Here is a 23,915-nt window from a genome sequence, read left to right on the forward strand (position 1 = left end):
TGGGAATTCTACCAAACATTTAGGTAACAATTGACACCAATACTGTTTAAACTTCTACTAAAGATAGAGAAGGAAGAAATACTTCCTAATAATTCTACAAAACATACATAACCTTGATACCTAAAGCAGATAAAGACAAAAAACGAAACTACAGGCCAACATCTCCTATGAATATAGATGCAAAAATCCTCAAGAAAATACTAGTGAACAGAATCCACAGCATATTAAAAGAGCCACACAATATAACCAAGTGAGATTTATTCTAGGAATGTAGGGATGGTTCAATATTAGAAAATCAATTAATGTAAGACATCACATCAGTAGAACAAACAAAAAGATCCACAGGATTATCTCTGTGGATGCATAAAAACCATTTGATAAAATTAGCTACACACATTACAGAAGCAACAGAAGACAGAGTTGGAGTAACCTCTGAAAGACAACCAAATAGCTTGAGAACCAAGCCTGCTGACTCGGGTCCACAGTCTCAGGGGACATCATGCTCAATTGGCACAACATAGTACATAAAAACATTATTCCACAACCAACTTTGGTGAGTAGCGACTGGGGTCTTAAAAGCTTTTGAGCGGCCATCTAAGATACAACTATAGGTCTCCTCTCATCTGAATCAAAGAAGAGTCAAGAAAATCAAAGGCATCTGGAAACAATTAGTCCAAGAATAAGATAGACTATGAGGACCTTAGTCTTCATGACCTGAGACCAGAAGAACTAGATGGTGCCTGGCTAACAATGTCAACCACTCGGAAAGGGATCAAAACTGAAGATCCTGGATAGAGTGGAGGAAAAATGTGGAACAAAATTAAAACACAAAAAAATTACCAGAATCACTGGTCAGATAGAGTTTGGTAGAACCCCCAAGAACATGACCCCGGCTACCCTTTGGGCCTAGAAATGGACTCACTCTCATGAATTGGCTCTCAGGCCAACAGGAGAAAGATCTACATGCAGAACACCTACCCCAAGGCGATGCACCCACCAAAATAATAATCATAACAAAAAGGCATTTGATAAAACCCGATACCCTTTTTTGATGAAAACCCTAAACACTGGAACAGAAGGGTAATTCCTCAGTATGATTCAGTGACATATAAAAAGCTAACAGCCGACAGCATACTTAAGAGAGAAAGACTGGGAGCTTCCCCTTTGAAACTTGAAACAAGACAATGTTACTTGCTCTCACCACTTCTATTCAATATTTATAAGAAGTCCTAGACAGAGAAATAAGACTAAGTAAATAAATAAAAATTATTAGAAAAGAAGAAGTAACATTATCTCTATTTACAGATAATATGTACCTATGTATAGAAAATCTCAAAGAGTCTGCAAGAAAACTTCTAGATCCAATAGAGGAATTTAGAAAAGTTGCAGGGTACAAGGTCAACAAACAAAACTCAGTTGGGTTTCTATAGGGAAATTAGGGAAACAATTCCATTTTCAATAGTACCAAAGAAAATAAAATACCTAGGAATGAATCTAACCAGGGATGTGAAGGACTTCTACACTGAAAATATGAAATGCTGCTGAATGAGATTAAATAAGACTTAAATGGAAAGATGGTCCATGTTCATGGATTGGAAAACTTAACATTGTTAAGATGTCAATACTACACAAAGCATTAGATAGAATCAATGCAATCTAGATAAAAATTCCAACACCTTTACTACAGAAATAGAAAAGCCAATCCTTAACTTTAAATGGAATGGCAAGAGGCCCTGAATAGCTAAAGCAATATTGAAAAAGATGAACGAAGTAGGAGGACTCACACTTCTTGATTTTAAAACATACTATACAGCTATAGTAATCAAAACAATATAGTACCAGTAAAACAACAGACACACAGACCAATGGAATAGAATGGATAATCCAGAAATAAAAACACACATATGGTCAACTGATTTTTGACAAAGGTGCTAAGTCCATTTGAGGAGGAAAGAAGAGTCTCTTCAATAAATGGCATGGAGAAAACAGGACTTTTTCTTGTTTTCATGACATGTCATACCAAAAACACACTTAAAATGTATTAAAGACCACAATGTGCAAATTAAAAACATAAAATTCTTAGAAGAACAAGCATGGGCAACACTGTCAGGCCGAGCTTTCAACAAAAGATTAACTAATACAGCAATAAAAGCACAAAGAGCAAAAGGCAAAATAAATAAACAAGACCTCATAAAAATTCAAAACTCCTGTCAATCAAAGGACTTTACCAAAAAACAGTGAAATGGCAAGCTACCAACTGGGAGAATATCTTCAGAAATTATATATCCAAAAAGAGTCTAATAACAAAAATATGCACAAAACTTTGACAACAACAGAAAGATAAGTAATCCAATCATAATATGACCAAAGGACTTGAATAGACATTTCACAAAAGAGGTCATTCAAATGGCCACCATGAAAAGATGCTCAGCATCATTAGCCCTCAGTGAGATGAAATCAAAAACCACAATGTGACACCATTTCACATCCACTAGGATGGCTCAAATTAAAATAAATAAAGCTATCAAAAAATAACAAGTGTTGGTGAAGATATGGCAAAAGTGGAACCCTTATTCATTGCTAGTAAGAATGCAAGATGATACAGGCATTCTGGAAAACATTGTGGTAGTTCCTGAAAAAATGAAACATGGAAGTACATATGATCTAGGAATTCCACTCCTAAATATATATCCAAAAGACTTGAAGCAGAGACCCAAAAAGAGACTTGTACACCAATGTTCACTGCAGCACTGTTCACAACAGCCAAAAGGTGGAAATAATCTAAATGCTCATCAACAGATGAATGGATAAACAAAATATGGTACATACATACAGTGGAATACTACTACTCAGCCAGCAGGAGAAATGAAGTTTTGATGCATGCTACAGTAGGGACTGAGCTTGAAGACATTATGATGAGTGAAAAAAGTCAATCACAAAAGGACAAATATCCTATGACCTCACCTACAGAAAAACACAAGAAAAGGCAAATGTTTAAAGACCAAAGTTTATTAGTGGTTGCCAGGGGCAGGAAGGAGGGGAAAAAATGGTTAATGGTGATGGAAAAATCATAATGATTAAGGGTAGAGTTGTACAACCAATTATTATAATTACTGTCAATAAGTTGTACACCTGTACAAAGTTGAACTGGCAAAATTGTGTGATAAATATGTTGATAACAATGACAAAAAAGGTGTCATTATGCAAATGAGGTGCTTATGCAAAATCAAAATCTTTACTGATTTCTTTATTTGGAGGATTAGGGGCATAGTTTCATGTGGCATATAGTTAACTGGCCTAATAATGTCTTTAGTGTTTCTAGTTCTATGTCCTAGTTCATTACATAGTGCCTGGTGTCTTGAAGGAGCTCTGGTGGCATAGTGCCTAAGGCATTTGAGTGCTAACCAGAAGGATGGTGGTTCAAACGCACCAGCCACTCCTCAGAGGGAAGACTGGTCAATCTACTTCCATAGAGATATCGCCAGGGAAACTCAAGGAGGAGTCGCTATGGGTCAGAAACGACTCAACGGCACTGTTTTTTTTTTTTTCTTTTCAGGGGGGTGTTTCTTAAAAGTTTGCAAGCAGCCATCCAAGGCACAACTGTTCTCTATGCATTAGGACTAAAGAAGAAAGAAAGTCAGGGATAGGAGGAAGATATGGAAGATATGACTAAAAGCCTCCATAAAAAACTTCTTCTTTGCCATAAGGCCAGAACTGGATGGTGTCTAGCTACCATTATTGAACATTTTGATCAAAGATTCCACAGAACAATCTTGATCAATAGGGGGAAAATGCGGAATAGAATTTCAAATTCTCATGGACCTCTGAATCTGCTGCCCTGAGATAATCTTTAAATCTTACACTAAAAATATCCCAAGAAGTCATCTTAAAAGTAAACAATAGTTTAGCTTAACTAGAAAAAAAGTCTTCTTTGAGCATTATGCTCTTTTAAAATGCATATAGGATCAAACAAACAACAGCAATTCAAAAGATTATATAGAACCTTAGGGAACTGTGAGTTTATGTTAACAAGGTAGGAACAACTCAGAAAAGGAGGGTGAGAATGGTTGCACAACTCAAAGGATGTGACCAATGTCACTAAATTGTACATGCAGAAACTGCTGAATTGGTACATGGTTTGATGCATATATTCTCAACAACAACAAAATAAGTAATAATTATTTTTTTTTAGGAAAAAAAAGAGAATGTGTTATGCAAAAAATGGGTGAAGCACTTAGAAGGATATAGCTGGGACTTTACTGAGCTTGCAGGTTGTATGACTGTAGTTATGCTCAACTGATGCCAAAATTTTATATAATAAATGTGTGTGTGTGTGACAGAAAAAAAATAGCATGAGACAAATTGGTGACGTGAGAGTAAGCACATTGTTCCTACTCAATTCCATTTGTGAAAGTAAGCTATAATCCTCCAATCATTGGGCCATTCTTCTATCAACATACTGATAAGGAATAAATAGTCACAGTTGTAAATGGTTTTACTCATTAGGGTAATATCTTAGATACTAAATCTCCATTTATTTTCTTAATATCAATTGAGATATTTAAGGTAATTTAAGACAGACATAGAGATGCAGACTAAAAATTTGATTTGACAAAAGTGATTAATTGAGAGTCTGAGGTCCTGAGAGAAAACATATCTGCAAACCACACCAAAGGGAAAAATAAATTTTAAATGGAATGTAGTATTTAAAGACTTTTGAATTTGGATACAAATGAGCAACAAATCTCTGTCTTCTCAGAGAGGTCTCTAATAAGAAGAATGTATACATTAATCAGAAAACCTGTAGGAGATGTGACTGGCTAGTCACGTGAAAGCTGTCCCTGTCCCTGGTAGTTTGTGCACACTCTATTATTCAGGCTGATTTCCCTCCTGGGTCCTCATGCCATCTTGGAAAACATACAAATAAAAGGGTTATGCGGAAGATTCATCTTAAACTGGAGAGAGACAAAGTGAATGGTTTGAAGCCTAAAAGGGTATGTATTTCATCTACCACACTCCAAATGGGATACTTTCATCTTCCAAGTAACATACTTACTTCCTATGACTGTTTATACTTCATCATACTTTGAGCTGCTTTCTTTTCAATGTGGCTTTTAAAATATCTCTAGGAGAGGTTTAATTAGCTGGCTTGATTCCTTTGTCTGATCCAAATTGTTACAGGCAGATTAGCAGATGACACCAACAATACAAAAGACATCTTCTGAATAACTGAACTTGACCCCACCTCTTAACCATTAAACTCATTACTCAGTTTCCCTCTTAATATCTAACATGATACGGGCTGACATACTGAATTTCATTTTCTCTTATTTTTAATTCTTCACTTTCTAGATATGAAACATCATTGGGGTATAACAAAAATAGTTGAAAGTTCAGAAGAACTCCAGACAGGAACTGAGATTGGATGTCAAATTTTTAAAGCACTCTTTAATGGCTTCATGAAATAATCATGTTTCCCAACATACAGAATGAAGAAAAGGCGCTATAATATTCACAGTAATGCATAGTAGGAAATCATTACCAGCTAAATGAGAGCTCTAATGCAGAATATGGACAAAATCAGGAGTCAGCTGATTTTCTATCTGAACATTAGAAAGTCTCATTTAGAAATCAATTCTCAGTGCCATCTGTATAAGACAATCTTAATTTGGCATAACATTATTCTGACTGTTATACACCTGCTTGTTCTCTGGACTATGAATGAAAAATAGCAACTTTTCAAGCATAATAAACCTCTTATCGTTTTAATTAGTGTAACTATTGAAATGCAAAATAAAAATCAGCTTTATGCCAATGAGACTTCAGATATCTTAGAGAATAAGGTAGAGAGATCAAGATTACTTTGGTCATTTTCAATTCTTCACAATTTCATAAGAATTGGCAAATGTGTATTAGCAGGAAACCTGCTAAAGAAAAGTCATTAAGATAACATGAAATGGAAGTATATTACATAAAGATGGGCTGCAGGAAGATCCAATCTCATCATGGGAATAAGATTCAGACATCAACATTTCTGAGTATCAGCTGGAGACAGCATCAATTAATCTTTGTGGCTTTTTTTTTTTTTTAAATGAACCTTAATTTTCAGTTTCTCATGCATATCAATTTTTAAAGAACACATGAAACACTGAATGAAGGAGACAGTTTAGACTGTGATGGTCATATTTCAAAATTCAGTGATCAATCTGTAAATTGTTAGAAATTTTTAAGTTGATAACTAATACAGGTTCTGCATTCAGTTCTAGCCATGATCAAAGACCCAAAACTAATCCCACCTAAGAAAATCCTAACCAGTTTCCTATATACCAAATACCATGTTGAAGAAATTGGTTGCTACACCTTTAATCATCATGAATATTTATAACAAGGCCAATGTCCTCAGGCTTTTGATTCAGGTTTTAAATTGCACCCTACGTAATTAACTGCTAAAAGTATCCATTTGTCAAAAATTGATATTAGGCTTAGAAACAAACCATTAGTTAATAGTATTTATTACTGAATGTGATACTGATAATGGACACATTCTGTAAGCAATTAAAGTAGTAACGTAATTCTAGAAATTTAGTTAACATTGACGTTTTTCTTTATGAGTCTATTCCAGTGCTTACAAGGAACATATATCACGAAAGATAAAACTGTAATAAATGTTTTGCTGTGAATTGCTATACAGAATATCCCATAGAAAACTCCATACTTTACTATGAAACTAGGAGCTTCACGCTGTTCCAGTTGTTCTTTTTTCCCCCCTTCATTTTTCAAGGATATATTAGCTTTGTAATGCTCGATATTCTAACTGATACACACTGAAGAATAATCTCCTTAGTTCTTAAGTGTATGACATCCCATGTGTTATCATAAACAAGTTATACATAAAAATTAAACAAAAAAAGCGCCTATTTTTAGAGTTTAAAATGTTTCTATATATTGCCATGTGGTATCAGTGATGAATTAAGAGTTCAAATTAGCAAATGTAGAAGCAAAACAATTTGATCACTATGCTTTCCCTGTTCACCACAATAAATATTCAGTATTTATTCTTTCTAATCATTTAATAATCTATGAAACATCTGGCCAAACATAGAGCTTTGGAGTTACTAAAAGAACATGCTCTTCTAAAGATAATAGCTTACCTACCTGCTTTTCACATCTCCTTAAATTTATAGGGAACTATGACAGTGTCTTATTTTAGTGCAGCTGTTTTTCTTTTCTTTTTTTTAATTAACATCTAGCACAGCATTATGAACAGCTGTTAACTTAGTAAATATTAGTCTGATGCTCTTCATTTTGCATTCATAGATTTAAGTGACAATCAATATCACCACATGAAAAAACAATGTTAATATATCAAACAGAAACACCCGTGGGACATCTGTCATTATGTCAGAGCCAGTCTTCCTCGTGAACAGTTTCACCTGCAGTGTAGATCCTAACTGTCACCCTGGAGGGAGTTCATTGCCTCTAAGCAGGCAAATGGTGAGGAAAAGTCAGTGCATAATTAGGTGAGCGGCCTCCCACAGAAACCAACATGTTAATAAGGGCCGTCTGCTTCCATGCACTGCAATTCCAGTGCCAAAACACATGGCACTAACAAGCTGCATTTCACTTTTAAACTTTTCAGACCCTTGGAGAAGGCATAACTATTATCTTCAGTATGAAAATGATGATAAATCTATATGACTGAGTGCATGTAAAACCACAAACAATCAAGTTTATTACAGTAATATAATGTATTAATCATTCTGGAATGCTGGTCCTCAAATGGGCTTGGCTACATCAGAATCACTTAAAGATGTGTTTTTTTCCTGTTAATTAGGTCGCCATTCAGTGCTCATATTATTATGATCATGTAAATGTTATTTACAGCTGTGCTATGAAGTTCACTATGACTTTTTTTTTTCCTCCCTACATAACAATTAGTTATCTTGGCAACAATTTAATCTTTTTTTCCCCCCTTTGCTTTGTTTTCTTTCCTCCCACCTTTCAATGGACACAAATATGTTAGGTATTCTATTTATCATTCATCTTCTTGAGGAAGTCTCTCATGGAGCCTGCTGACTTGTTTCTATCTGTCCTGGTAGGTTGCTCTCCTAGTCTGAAGAATAAATGTCATCCTCTTCACCATCATCCTGAGAATTATCCTCCACTTCTCTCCTGTGGTGAACTCTGTTACCTGTTTCTTTGTCTTCTCTTCACTGGATTATTCCCTGGGTTTTGGTAGAGGGCATCCTTGTATAGCTTCCTGAGAAAGCATGCAAGATAGGCAAAATTTTCAACTCGTTGCACATCTGAAAATGACAATTTTACCCAACACTTCATTGATAGATAGTTTGTCTTAATGTAGAATTCATGGTGGGAAATCATTTCACATCAGAACTTTCAAGTCTTTGCCCTACTGCCTTCTCCCTTCTAACACTGATACTGAAAATCTAATGTCACTGTAATTCTTTATATTTTGTAGAAAACACCTTTTTTTTTTCTTTTTGTAGATGTTTCTTTGAACCCAGTATCGTAAAATTTCACACTGATCTACACTATTGTCAGTGTTATTTCAATAATTTATCTGCATATTTAATAGACTCTTTCAACCTAGAAACTTGCATCATTTAGATCTGGAAAATTATAATTTAATGATATATTTATTGACTTTCACTTCTGTATTTTCTGCAACTATTCAGATATTGGAAACCCTGGAGTGGTACTCTAATATTTTGATACCATCTTTTCCACGTTTCATCTTTATCTTTTTTGCTCTGCTTTCTGGGAAATTTCTTCACCTTTATCTTTCATTCTTTTTTAATGTTGTTTGTCTTAATTTCTGATAGGATATTTTAAATTTACAAGAGGCTTTTTTTTTTGTTGTTCATTAAATTCTGCTTTTCAGAGTAACACACCATTCTAATTTTATGGCTACAATCTCTTCTTTTACATCTCTGAGAGTATTAATAATAGTTTTGATTTTTATATTGAAGCTTTCTTCCCTATCTTTCCTTGTTTTATCAATGTAAGCAATTATGCTTCTTCCAAGTCACTTATTTACCAACTGGGGTCTTCACTGCAGACCGGGCATGGAATCTTCAGGTCTGTTCTCTTGGACTAATCAGATTCTTCACAGAAGACTCTCCCACCAATCTTCTCACTGGAGGCATGAACTTGACACTTGTTTTCTGAAAAGCCCTGGATCTCACCTTCTCCCCTCACACTCAACCATTATAGCACCCACAGTGCCCTCTCCATCCCAGCCAACCTGTCTTCATCTTATTCTGGAATGGCCCACCCTCACCCCTCCATAGCCCCATACCCTCCTCCCAGCGGTGCAGACCCAGGAATGGGTAGTCCCAGGACAAGATGTCCTCTAGGTCACCTTTGTCCCTCAGAATGCCTTGGAAGACTGCAAGCTGCAGGAGCACAACAGGCCATAATGATGGTGATTTATGTACCTCTGGGCAAGGGAAAAGAGCGCTAGTGCACAGTGCCTAAGGCATCTGACTGCTAACCAGAAGGCTGGAGGTTCAAACCCACCAGCCACTCCTTAGAAGGAAGACTGGGCAATCTACTTCCACAGAGATATTGCCTCGGAAACCCAAGGAGGGGTCCCTATGAGTCAGATTAGACTCTATGGCAGTGAGTTTGGTTTGGTAGAGGCAAGGGAAGAGCTAGGCGGGCTCTCGGGGAGAGAGAGACTACTTCCCAATCTTAAGAGGCATCCAAGGCTCTCCACCCTGATTGTGAACAAAGTCCACCCTTCTTCTACTGAAAGAAATTTTAAATTTGGCTCTGACTGTGGGAGGGGAGAATAGATATTCTCTCTCTACACACACACACACATACACACACACACATTTCAACACTTTCTAGGTGACTTGGTGTTTAATACACTTTGGAAAACCCTCAAAGAGCAAAAGATCTCATTAGCTATGAGGACAACAGAAAACACATAGATCAATGTATCAGACTGCAATTCAGTTTTTCAAAAAGATATGAGAATAGATAAATTACATCATGTACTTTTAGAGGCAAAAATGCCATAGTGCATCAATCTGTCCAGACCATGTCACACAACTTCCAAGACGGAATGATGTCTGTTCTACTGACTAATACCAAGACTTCTTGCGGGCATTGCACCTAATTCCTGGGACATTATTTCTATGCTGACTGCACCTGCACCTCTCCTTCACCGCCAAGTTTCTCATGCTGTCCTAGAAGGTAATAGCTCTTACAGTATTAGACTTTTGTTTTGTGCTATAGTGCAACCTGGGCTTGGAATAGGTTACAGACATTAAGTAGCTGAAGTATGATGAAAGGTCATGGGATGAAAGAAAAGCTGAGATGACAACTATTGAACCACTGTTACAAAGAGTACAGCCTAGTTACTGAAAAAACAAAACAAACAAAAACACAGCAACTCAAAAGGCAATCACCCTAAGATCATTAGGAGATAAAGAAAAATAAAATGCACTGGGAAAAGCAGAATTTATAGTTAAAATAGTACAAAAATCACCTATGATGCTGATCTGAAAGCAGAGAGCAGAGAGATGATTTGTAGAGTGCATTTTCTTTGTTTCACCAACAAAATTTTCATCACCACTTGCCCAGAACTAATGATACAAAGAGGGCTGGTGAGAAAACCAAACAAGGAAAATAAAAATCCAGTGACTACACGGCCCTTGGGAAAAGTTCAGTCAGCCATTTAAACTCTATCCAATCACTGAATTTGACAGTCAGGAAGTCAAAATTAGCGTGAAACAGCTGCTAATTTCCACTAAGGATGGCATCTCCCTTGGCGCCTCAGAGCCAAAGTTCTCAACTGGGAAAAAAGAACAAGGATGTCAATTGTACTGTTTGTTTTCAAACCAAACAACACCATGAAAGGAACACATGAATGTGTAAAAGAGACAATTTGTCTGAAATTTTAATGTAAAAACAAAAACAAAATTATTCTCAAGGTATTTCATACTTAAAGATAAACCTGAATGTGGACAACAAAAAAATAAGTCACTTTATCTGTTAAAACAACATCCTCAATTTGACTATTTAAAAACTATTTATTTCAAATGGTGCAGATTTTTAAGAAAAATGGTCAAAAAATTTAAGAAAATCCTGTCAAAAAAGAATAACCACCACAAGAGACATGAAAAATCAACAAAGAATATGAGTACCATATTGATTCTATTATTTATTTAAAAATCATCTTGTCAGAAGTCACACATATTCTGTACAGAATTAGTTTTTAATGTACAACCCTAAGCATTAACACCCTAAATATTAAAAAGCTGTTAGACCTTAATAAGAAAAAGAAAATCAACTCAATATAGAAAAATAGACAACATATAAGAACAGGCAACTTTTAAAAGAAAAATGACAAATGGTAAAGATACACATGAAAGGATGGTCAGTACCACTAGTAGTTAAGAAAACCACCCACTGAAAACACATTCCATGTTTACTCTTCAGAATGGCAAAAGTTAAAATGATTAATTATAGTCAATGCTAGTGAGAGTAGAGGAAAACAGTCCTCTCATATACAGCCAGTGGACCGGAAGCTACAATCTTTTGGGTAGATGGTCCACTCAAATACATTAAAATTAAAATCACACCTCTTCCTTAAGGAAAGAATTCCACTAAATAGATATCCAAGAAAAATATAAGAATATCCAAGAAAAATATAAAGATTTTATGTTACTATTTACTCTAGAATCACTTATAATAAATAGCAACATTCTGGAAACAGCCCAAAGGTCCATGAATAACTAAAAGTTGAAAGAACTATGGTTTACTCACACTATGGAATAATAATAATATAATTAGTAATATGGGATAATAATGACTAGGAAGATTGAGGTACATATATAGTGAGATATTGATTTAAAAGGATGCCCATTAAAAGAACAAGTCATACAATAGTACATACATTATTTTTATAAACATGCAGCATCATGTGCTCACACAGACTTGCATAAGCAGAGGGAAAAGTATTAAAGAAAAAGTACGTTTTTGCGAAGAGTGGCGTTGATTATGAACGGCATAAAATGAAGACTAATGAGTTTACTTCAATAAATTCATAATAACTGGTTCTCAGGGTCATAAAATATAATCATTTGAATTACAAAATGTAAGCAAATCATGAAGCCTTCAGATACAATTTTTGTATTTTAGAACTACCCAACATACAGCAAGAAAGAGTCTTCTGTTTAAAGCTTAAAACTTGGGGACAAGTTCCAAAGATGGTTGCTAGGTAAAACCTTGGGAAAATTTAGTTCTTTTTGACACACATAGTTCCAATTTTGAGTAAAAGTATAATGGAATACAGAACTACTTTATCTGTTTGTATGTATGAGTGAAAATATTTACACTGGAAACTAACCATGACACTCATTTGGAAGTCATAACAATGCTTTATATTGAAACCAGTTTGGTATTTCAGTATGGAGTTCTAAGTTAGTATGAAACGTTTCCTATACTAACATCATATTAAAATAGGATCCCACTGGATCTCACTCAATATTGATGCAAATGTTTTCCATTAAGAAAAAAATATAAGAAAAAGTCCAATGAAAATAATGTTTAATGCCAAGGTAAGATTTACAGCCACTAAACTGAAACAACGGCTATGGGTTACTTCAATATTAATTCACTTTACGTATGAATGAAAAATAAAAATAAAGTATGGTAGAGATGTTGTCTTCAGTTCAAAAAGTGTACATGATGGATGCTAACTCTTGCATAAAAAGACCTTCTCCTACCTTTACATTGTCTGCATGCAGTCCCCCAGGGTGCTTGTCCATGTACTGACATAAATCAGTATGCTAGAAGAAAAGAGGAAAAATGTATTAACATCCCTCTGGCTATACCATGATGAATCAATACTTTTCTACTTCAAAGTCACCATTACCTCTGAACAAAGCAAACAGAAGACAAGGGGATGGATAGCTTAGTGGATGCAGTTGCATGCCTGCCTGCCTATTTTTAACCACAAATGAATCATTATCTTTACTTCTTGATTCTGATTTATGTTAAACATGCCTATGTATTAGAAGGCACACATGCCTATAATTTGTTAAATGTTTAATTTCTTCCTCATTGACTATAATGCCCATACCTTAAAAAAATAAATAAATAAACATTACAATTAACAAATACAATTACAATCCAATTTATCTTGTATTTTCTAAGTGCAAATGGAGGTTGTGATTATTTTATGAGATGAAAATACTACAAATAGATCATACTAGGAAAATTAATCACTGGGCTTATTTAAACTTTAATAACTATATTCATAAACAATAATTTTTGGGTTTCAAGAATTTCTAAAAATATCTGGGTAAATATACTTTATAAATTAATACCAATACTTTACAAATTATAAACTAAGACAATGAATCCAGATTTAAGTTAAATGGAATATCCCAAGATAGCCTTTTATGTTACTATATTAATTATCTCAAGCTCAATTTAACCACAATTGTCTATTGCTTCTTAAAGCTTTTTCTGTTTAAATTATCCACTACATGGAATTTTAAAGAATTACACAGAGGTGCTCTTCCAATTTTTCTTCTCTTATTAGAGATTCTGAAATATCTGTAACACTGAAACATTTAGTTTTTCTGCAAAATCCAATAACCATGAGCATTCGTGTCCTATTATCAGGCTTGAACTGTGGGAGTATTACAAGTTTTATTTAAGAACCTTGTTATTGCTCTTGTGACAACAGTTCACATTCATTGACTGACTTTTGTTGCATGACAGCAATCACTGAGAATTCAGCAGAAGTCAGAATCCATTCATTCATTCATCATGTATTTCTTGAGCCCTTATTATACTCCACTGCTCTGGTAGTGCAGTGCCTAAGGCATTTGATTGCTAACCAGAAGCTTGGCAATTCAAACCCACCAGCTGCTACACAGAGGGAAGATGAGGCAATCTACTTCCATAAATATTTACAGACTTGGAAATCCAATGGGGATCACTATGAGTTGGAATCGACTCAACTGAAGAGTTTGGATTTAGTTTGGTTTATTGTGTTCCAGGCACTGTACTCATTACTAAGGACACAGAACTGAATGAAACAGGTGCACTAGAAAACAAACACTCCAATAATCCAGGAGGGTAAGTTGTATTTTATTTTAAGAAAGTTCAGGGTAATGTTCCAAGACACAACAAATGAACCTAATGGGGTCTAGGATGTCAGCAAGCCTCTGGAAGAAATTACTTCTAAGTAAGATAACAAGGGAGGCTCCAAAAGTGATCCATTTAAAGGGAAGGAGAGAAAACATGACAGAAAGAATGTTCTTATATATGTTCTCAGACAAAACTGTCTTCATTTTGAACCATATCCAAAGTGTTTACCTTCTGAAAGTCAAAGCATCATGAAGGCAGAAAGTAGGTTTGATTTGGAAATTGTGTATCTAGTGTAAGAAAAAATATCAGACATGAAGAAAAATCTAAATAAATACTGGTATAAAGAGTTTTATATATAAGATAACTCCATAAGTATGACCTTAAAATATAATTAAATGGGTCCCACTGAGTTTTTCCTGAGTAACTACATAGAAGTTTTATATCCTATACGGGCATGTGTTGTTGCTTAACGTCCATGATATATTCTGTTTAATAGGACAAATATGAGATCTGGACATTGTGTGATCACCATATTATATACAGACAGTCTCCATACAATCGGTAGTTAAATCCTCATAAAGTCTATTATATTACAATCTTATGAAAGGCCACCGTACAAAGCTTGAGAGCTGTATCCACCGGATACAAGAAGCCAGCCTTGCCAGGCGTGCAGCTGGGCCAGGTGAGGACTGCACTAGCAGCCACTTTGGGACTTTGTGTATATCTAGGTGTGGGTGGGAGGGTGAGGTGTCACAAAGGGGCTGTAGAGAAGTGGCCACAGGGATTAGGCAGGGAGCAGGTTGTGAGTGCCAGGACAGTGGCTGGGAGAGGCAGCTTTGGACACTGCCACTTTTGTTGGTGCAGCTACTTCTTGATTATGTACAGCCGCTGCCACCATTACCTGGGTCCAGCAGCCTATGAATACCCCAGGCACAGCTGACATTATCAGCAATTGTGGGAGAAGCAGAAAAACCACAGCAGGAGCTGCCACGGGCCAGGAGTTAAAGGCCGCATGGCTGCTGGGTGGGTGAATGAAGCCAGAAGGAGAGTAAGGAGGAGATGAGAAAGGAATTGTGGGGATAGGGATGTGCCCTGCAGCTCTGCTGCTTGTTTACCATGGGGGTTTGGTGTCTGTGATGGTTATGTTTGTATGTCAAATTGGCTAGGCCTGGTTGAGTGGCTGGGCAGCTGGATGTAGTATTCCTCATGATGAGACTGGTAATCAACTCCACGGTGGAATCTACCGGGAGTAGCTACACAGCTACTCTGCTATAAGGAGAAGCTTTGGGAATGGTCTCTAGCCTATGGCACACTTGGACCCTGTATGTAGCCATGTCATTGCTCAGCAGCCTGCTATGCTCTGCCGACATTGGGACTTACAATGGACTTAAGTTAATGGCCTGCCATGTGGTTTGGTAACATCGGGACTGTGCCTTTTTACTTGTCAACCTTGGGGCTTCTCAGCCTCAGCAGCCAGAGGCTATCTGAGTGAAGAAATGCCTCTAGCTCCAGTGGGTCGGGAGCAGGAGGCAGAGCTGGACCCCAAGGTTGAGGGGCTTTCACCCAGCCCCTAGAGCCTGATATTTGAACTTGGACTTAAAGCCTCCAAATTGTGAGAATAAACTGTTTGTTAAGGCCATCCCATTTGTGGTATATTCTTGTCAGAGCGGTACTAGGTAACCAGAACAGTGTCTTTAAAAATCATTAGGAAAAAATAATAAAACAATAACTGCTTTCCATACATGTGTGTGTGTGTGTATATAAATATATATATATATATAATCTTATGGCACCGCAAACGTCAGATATTGCCCAAAGAGTTGTTAAGTGATGAATGAACCAAAAAAAAAAAACCAAACTCACTGCCATCAAGTCGATTCCTACTCATAGCAACTCCATTTTGGTTTCTGAGATGGTAAACCTTTATGGAAGTAGATTGCCCAGTCTTCCTTCCACAGAGGGGCTGGTGGGTTTGAACCATCAACTTTTTGGTTAGCAGTCAAATACCTTAGGCATTAAGACACCAGAGCTCCTTTAAGTGAAGAAAACCTGTATTTAAAAACTGAGAAATGTGTTCTAGACCCAAAATTGCCACTTTATAACTCCATATTATTAACTTCCTCACTATTTCAAATATAAGAAACATCTCTCTGGGAAAATATTTTTGAAGAACAAAAAATGAGATAGTACATGTCAAAGTCCTCTACCTATAAAGTGATATTCATAAGTAAGGTATTATTTAAAATATTGCCCATTACACAATAACAAATAGGACGGCAAGAACTGTACCTAATTAAGTCAATGCTTCACACGCAACAAAAATGATGGTAAATAGGAAGTATAACAAATCATATAAATTATCACGTTTATGATGAGCCCAAATTCTTGTTAAAAATATAAAATCTCAAAACATGTTAAAAAGCAAAGAAATAAAGTCAAATACCTACTGTTTATATGATACAAACTAAAAACAACCACCAAAAACATCAGAGAAAGCAAGAAAATAATATATATAGGTACATAGATATTATGCTTTATATTTGTATTTTATGTTATTTATACTGAAAATGGGAGCTCTGGTAGCATAGTGGCTAAAAGGCACTTGACTGCTAACCAGAAAGCTGGTGGTTCAAACCCACCAGCCACTCCTTGGAAGGAAGATGGGGCAACCTACTTCCGTAGTGATACTGCTTTGGAAACCCAAGGAGGGGTCGCTATGAGTTGAGTCTGACTTGACGGCACATAACAACAACATACTGAAAATATCAGTAAAAAGGAATCAGAAATACCAATGTAAATATTACACACAATAGAATTCAAGACAAAATTATTAAACATTTATGCACCTAACAATACAGAATGTCAATATAAGCCAAAATTAATAGAAACTGACAAATTAACAAGATATTAAAGAGTTTAGCTTACTACTTTCAGAAATTAACAGACCAAATTGGAAAAAGTAAAGCAATAAAAGATGTAAGAATGATTAATTACTATGTCTACATGTGTGCCCTATAAACTCATGCTATATATGCTTTTTAAATACAAATGGCATACTCACAAAATTGACAATGTATTAGTGAATGGGAAATAAGTTTTTGAAGGCTGAACATGGTCACTCTTCACATTCTGCTTCCCTCTAGCTCATTTGCTAAATGATTCTTATGTAACTCCTGCTGGGTGGTCTTGTAAGTCTGAAGTCCAGGCATGTAGTCACTATTGTTCACTATCACCCTAGCCATAAAACTCCTGACTCCCACTCGGCATCACAGAGAATCAAATTGGTCCTGCTGCCACCCAGGACATGCCTCATATGTTAATCTCCCTTCATAAACTCCTTTGACACTACCCTGGAGTTACCTGCTTCTTTCTTTGGTCTCATTGTTCCCTCCATATTTGGAGGCAAATTTCAAGTCTATGCAGTGACAACTGGAAATCCAGCCAGTAGACCAAGGGAATGACGAATATGAGTGAAGCTTCTGCCTGGCAAACCCAAGGTTGGCCAGCAACTTCCATGTAGGGAGCTTTGGTCCTTATGCTTGATGTATGTGGACCACCACATGAGTATGGGGATGCCCCCAAAACACCAAGTGGCACAGCATACTTTTTGAAAATTATGTGCCTTCAAAAGTGTGGAAAGGAGGCTACAAAATTGATGGCGGCTGAGGTGCAGCTGCTGCTCACCTAGCCACCAACACCCAGTTAGCCACTGAAGTGTACATAAGTGTTTCAGAAGGAACCACAGTTGGACAGGTATGTCCAGCACTCAGCACATGGCCATGACTGAAGCCTCTACCAGTAGGATGAACAGCTAGAGACACTCACCTGCAGATTTGCAAAATTAAGGGGAAGGAAATTACCAAAGGCAAAGATCAGAGTAAGGTTGCTGAAAGGTAACTAGGACACAAAAACATAGAATTCTTGAGAGTAACCAGAAAGTAGTTGTGGGTAGATTCAGTGGCTGTCAGACAGCAATAGAAAAGCTAGACAATCAACTAACTACAGTTTTGGTCAACCTTTAGAAGAAACTGAAACTGCAGCAACAATAGCACCCTCAGGTTCTAGTGGCCCCTGTGAGGAAGTGCTCCTTGCCTCCTTGTCAAGTGGACCCTACCAGTCCTAGGGACTAGGGTTGGGGGTAAGGTCACTCACAGGACTGGGCCCTGCAGGGGAAAAAGAGACATCACAATACATGGGGCAAGGACAAACAAGTAGCAGGTGTTAGCTCTAGTTGACACAAGGGTAGAATGCACCCTTATCTTTGGAATTCCTGAGTGGTTTCTAGGCCCCCAATACCTGATGGGTATGGTGGTAAGTCCATCCACATACTCCAGGAACTCCTGACCCTACAAATAAGGCACACCCCTCTAAACCATATCAAGTTTATATTTTCCCAATAACAGAATATGTTCTAGAGGTAATGTCCTCATGAGATTGACTTTGACTATATCTGTGGGAGAATTACAACTGTGGGTAAGGGTGTTGAAAGCAGTCCTGATTACCAATAGGAAATTGGACTGATATTACATAATAGAGATCAATAAGAATATGTCTGGTATATAGATTCTTTAGGATGTCTCTTAGTACTAACATGCCTTGTGATTAAAGCCAATGGAAAACTAGAGCAATCCTTTTCTAATATGACTATTAATGACCCAGACCCTTCAGGAATGAAAGTTTGGGTCAACCCACCAGGCAAATTACCATGACCAGCTGTGGCACTTGTTGAGGGCAAGGGGAATACAGAATGGGTGTTGGAAGTAGGTAGTTTTAAATACCAGCTACAACCACATGACCAGTTGCAAAAATGAGGTTTGTGATTTTTATGAGTATTTCTTCATTGTATGTGTGCACCTAATATTTTTGTTTTCTTCAGTTATAAAATATAAAATGTAAACAAGGCTAATGTGTTTTCGGTTGTACACGTTAGTTGTATCATGTTAGGTGCAAGTATGACTTTATAATTGTCTTTATTAAGAGGTTGAAGGAGATGTGCACAACTGTCAATTTGATAAGGGGTGGACTGTAATAGTTAAGGTTGTGTATCAACTTGGCTGAACCATGATTCTGAGTGGTTTAAGCAGTTGTGATGTAGTCATTACCATGATGAGATCTGACATAAAGTGGTCACCTCCATGGTGGGATATGCTTTCAGCATCCAATCAGTTGAAAGGGACTTTCCTCAGGGGTGTGGCCTGCTTCCTATATATATGTATATATATATATATATGTGGACATTCTGGGAAAATTCTAAAACTTTCTGTTGGGTCTGAATCCTACCGTGCTACCTGCCAATCTTGGGTTCATCAGCCCCTGCAGCTGTGTGAGTCAGGAAAAGCCTCCAGTTTGACGTTTGACCCATGAACTTGGGATTTGCCAGTGTCTACAACTTTCCTGTGAGCCAACAATCTGCCATTTTGCCTGCTGATATTGGATATGTCATCTGCCAAAGTCAGCAGTCTGCTATATTGTCAGCCCTTGCAGCTGTATGAGTTGGGAAAAGATTCTACCTTGACATTTGACACAGGAACTTGGGATCTGCCAGCCTATTTCCCTGAAATAAATTCCCCCTTCCCCCAAGCTTTACTGGTTTTGCTTCTCTAGACAACCTAGCCTAAGACAATGAATGACATTATGTTAACTGCTGAATGTTTCTCTGTTACAGGGTTGTCTAGACGTCCTAATCACCCACTTACAGGGCAGAGGATGGGCCATGAACTCCTAAAAGTGCAGGGGTTGAGGAACTCAGTAAAATTCCTAGGAGCCATCTGGTTGGGTAAGATCCATGTGTTGCCTGAAGCCACAGTTAATAAGATACAAGCTTATCCTACCCCTAGAATGCCAAAAGGAATGCAAGCTTTCTTGGGTCTTTTGGAGCACTAGAGGGTATTTAATCCCCACTTTTTTTTTTTTAATTTTTTGCCAGTCAATAACACTCTATTGACTCATTAAAAAAAAAAAAAAAAAAAGGTGCCTCTTAGGATGGGGGCAAAGAATAGTAGCAAGCTTTTGAAAAATCAAAGGTGTTGGTTGTACAAGTGAAAGTGCTCATACAATATGGGAAGGGCCACCCTCTGGTTAGATATAAGCAGTACTGAGCATGGCTTTAGCTGTACTTTGTGGTGAGATCAGGATGGAACTAAATTACAGTCCCATAGGAAAACAATTCTGGCAATCTATAATGCTCTCCACCAAGTGGAATTGTTAAAAAGGGCAGGAGTTGTAACCCTTCTCACAGCTTTCTCTATTAATGGATGGATCAATGGCCTGTTTTCCAAGCCATCATCAGCTATTGCCAAATAGTATGCATACACACAACAATGCAGTGCCCTTCCTGATAGTCCACTGTCCCAAGAGTTACAAGTTGTATTTTGTCCAAGAATACATCAAGATGAACCCCTAGCCCAGGCTTGTGCATCAGTGCAGCTGCCTCTCCTCTCTACTAAGAGAGAGAAAGGTCCACTGCCAGCTGACACCTGGTACGTGGATGGCTCTAACTGTGGATGGTGGTGGCTGCACAAGTCTCCACTGATAATATATGGTTTGAAACTTGCTCAGGCAAAGCAGTCAATAAGCCAAATTAAGGGTTGTGTGGATGATCATCACCCACAAACCCTGGCCCTTAACTCTTTGTACACACATTTGGGCAGTAGCCTGTGGGAGAACTATGTGGATTGACCAATGGCATAAGGAGCAGAAGATGATAATGAGCAATGTTTTGTGGGGGGAATACCTGTGGTAGGACATCTGAGATCTCCTCCAAACCTTGGGCACTAAGAGTCCATGCAACTCTTTCCCTACCAGGGAACCAAAAAAGTAGATGCTATAACACAAGTTAGAATGGTACACTGAGAAGAGAAGCTGCCTACTGGATTCACCACAAAAGCAGACATTGTAGTGCCTGTGTTGTTTGGAAAATAGCCAAAGAGGTAGGCATAGCAGTGAAATACAGTGATTTGGTGGCTCCTGTCCAAAATTTCCCCATATGTTCATGCCAATGCCCAAGGCATCTGCCCACAATCCTGGAAAGATACACAAGGGAACACAGCCAGTGATGGCCTGGCAAGTTGGCAAGTAGATTATAAAGAGCCCCTACACCCCAGTGAAGGAACAAAATACACTCTTGCGTGTGTGGGCATGGTTACTGCCTTAACCCAGGCATTCTCATGTAAATGACCAAAACAGACTGCTACAATAAAAGGATTACAAAAATGGAGTGTTGTGTACGGGATATCCCAAAGGATTGAAAGTGACCAATGCATACACTTTACAGGTCACAGTGTGTCCAAATAGGCAGCCAAAAGAGAGGAACAATAATATTACTACCTGCTCCACAACTGCCAAGTCACAGGCTTGGTGGATAGAAGAACAGTGTCCTGAAACAACAAATACAAACTCTTACGGCTAAGGATTCCCTGGCAGGCTGGACCAAAGTGCTACCTAAGGCTTTGAGGTTGATAAATTTGGTTCCTGCTGTGGCCTTAGCCCTGTAGGAGCCCTGGGCAATCCTCCAACAATTACACCAGTGACCTCATAAGTTCCAGACACGTAGCCATAAGATTGTTAACAGAAAAAAAAACCAGCATGATTCTCTGAATACCTCAGGAACTGGCACTGGTACACAGAACCATCTATTGGTGCTTGTCATACATCACCTTATCAGAATGGATTGGTTACTTCATCCCTCTGCAGCAGAAGGACTGACCACCCTAACGTGGAAGCCCACCATCCTACTGCATGGAAATCTCCACAGTCACACTTTACATGAACTAGAACAATGGCTATAGCATGATGAATGGAAGAAAACAAATTTTCTGGCATATAGCAAAATGGATGACCATTCACAGTATCTCAAGTGACCACCTCATGGCAGGATACATGGTATATCAAGCCATGGAAAATGCCTAAGGTAGCCATTGTTTTCACCACTTGAGAAGAAGCCACAAGCATGATCCTAATAGAAGGAAAAGATTTACCCCTCTTGATACCTACTAACACCCATCTCTCAGACCATAGGTATATCCTACTCTGCTTTCTTCCCTTTGGGGCTGCCAACATCTTCCTAGAGTGGGCTCATAACTTCATCAAAGTCCATGACAATAGTAGCTGCTGGGTCTGTGGACAATTTCACTTTTCAAGCACTGAAGGCATACCTTGGAGCATGGAGCCTCTGGCCAGGTAGCCATGGAAGACATGCCTCTGTGACTAACGGGGTTTAACAGATAGAGGCCTTGGACATGCCAGATGGCTAGTCTGCTATGGCTGCCGGGTTTTCCTCCCTCTTCTTTGGTTGGTGAGGTTTTTTGCTGAATCGTGATCTTTTATGGGTATAGGGTTATTCTGCTGCTGTGTTTGTCTATATTGCTGCTGTGGTCTGTGCCTCCAACTACAGCAATGTTGTCTGTCCCTACCTACACAGTTGTAACATCTCCCCTCAGTGCCCTCAGGGATCTTGCAGAAGAGGGGGAACATGTTAGATTTTAAGTGGACTGAAAGGGAAACTGCCTTTGCCAGGCCAAACATCATCACCTTTTACTTTCTGTTAGCTCACTTCCATTTGCCAAATCATTCTTATGTAATTTTTCCTGGGGTGTCCTTGTAAGTCTTAAGTCTAAGCATGCAGCCACTATGGTTCATAATTGCCATAAAACCCCTCTCTCCCACTTGGAAACACAGAGGTATGAACTGGTCCTATCACTGCCCAGGACTTGCCTCATATGTAAGTCACCCTTAATAAACTCCTTTTACATCACCCTGAGTTGCCTGCTTCTTCAGTCTCATGACACTCTCTACATTTGAAGGCAAATTTCAAGTTACTGGTCCATGTAGCAACAATAAGATACAGAGAAAATGTGAACAATTTCCAGAAAGCAGAAGTCATATTCCATACCCTCCTCACCAATGAATAAAATTAAAAATTAATTATTATATATTTCATCAACATTAAGACATAATTATTTTCATCTGTGACACTGAAATGTGTCTCATAATTACTACTAGCTGAGCAGTAGCTGCAATACAGTTGTCACTGCCTGTGTTTTGTGCAAATTATCTTGTTACTTTAATGGTATGACTGATTAACAAAGAACTTCAGGACTATCTGAAGAGAAAAACGGAAAGATGAGCACTAAGTGTCATCTCAAAACAGTTCATTGAAATTTCACATAAGATTTAAATAAATAAAGGTATTAGAATTAAAATGTATAGGGCTCTTTCAATAGGCATAAAATAAAAATTCTAAATGATAAGAAAACACTGGATCACAGCTTAGTAGAAAGCACTTTCTTGCAAGTACATAAAACGTTTCTTACAGTTGATAGTGGCTTAAGTTCAACAGCAGTAGGAAGGAGGAGAGGGCAGAAAGAAAAGCAAAAGGAAGAAGAGAAAGAGAAAATGAGGCAAGAAGACAGAAAATCTATTTTCTTGAGTGTTTTTTAAAACTTTTTATCTTCTAAAAGAAAATTAAAATCATATAACAATTAGTACTAAGAAAACTGGGTTTCAAAGCAATGGCAAGTAGTCAGAGTATTATTCACAGGAAGAGTCAAAGCTTTAAATGCATTTATTATAACATAAGAATGACCAAATATAAATAAAGCAATCAATAAACTGAAGCTATCAAACAACAGAGACTCAAAGAAAGTAAAAGGTGTTAATGTGTTTAGTAACAGAAATTAAACAGAAAAACTACAAAACAGGCTTGATAAATAAAACAAAAACTCACTTCTTTGAAAAGCCCAATAAATGACAAATCTTTGGCAACTCTGTTTTTTTTTTTT

General features: G+C 37.5%; 1 protein-coding gene across 1 annotated transcript in view; it reads right to left on the reverse strand.

The window, feature by feature from the left end:
* Positions 1-23,915, reverse strand: part of CDK14 (cyclin dependent kinase 14) — an 835,387-nt gene that overhangs the window by 299,083 nt on the left and 512,389 nt on the right. Inside the window, exon 7 of the mRNA XM_007939825.1 lies at positions 12,762-12,824. Within this exon, the coding sequence (XP_007938016.1) occupies positions 12,762-12,824 (63 nt within the window). The remainder of the gene's footprint in view (positions 1-12,761; positions 12,825-23,915) is intronic.

The sequence above is a fragment of the Orycteropus afer genome, unplaced genomic scaffold (assembly GCF_000298275.1).
Source record: "Orycteropus afer afer isolate SDZICR_OR568_19922 unplaced genomic scaffold, OryAfe1.0 scaffold00063, whole genome shotgun sequence".
Classification (NCBI taxonomy): Eukaryota; Metazoa; Chordata; class Mammalia; order Tubulidentata; family Orycteropodidae; genus Orycteropus; species Orycteropus afer.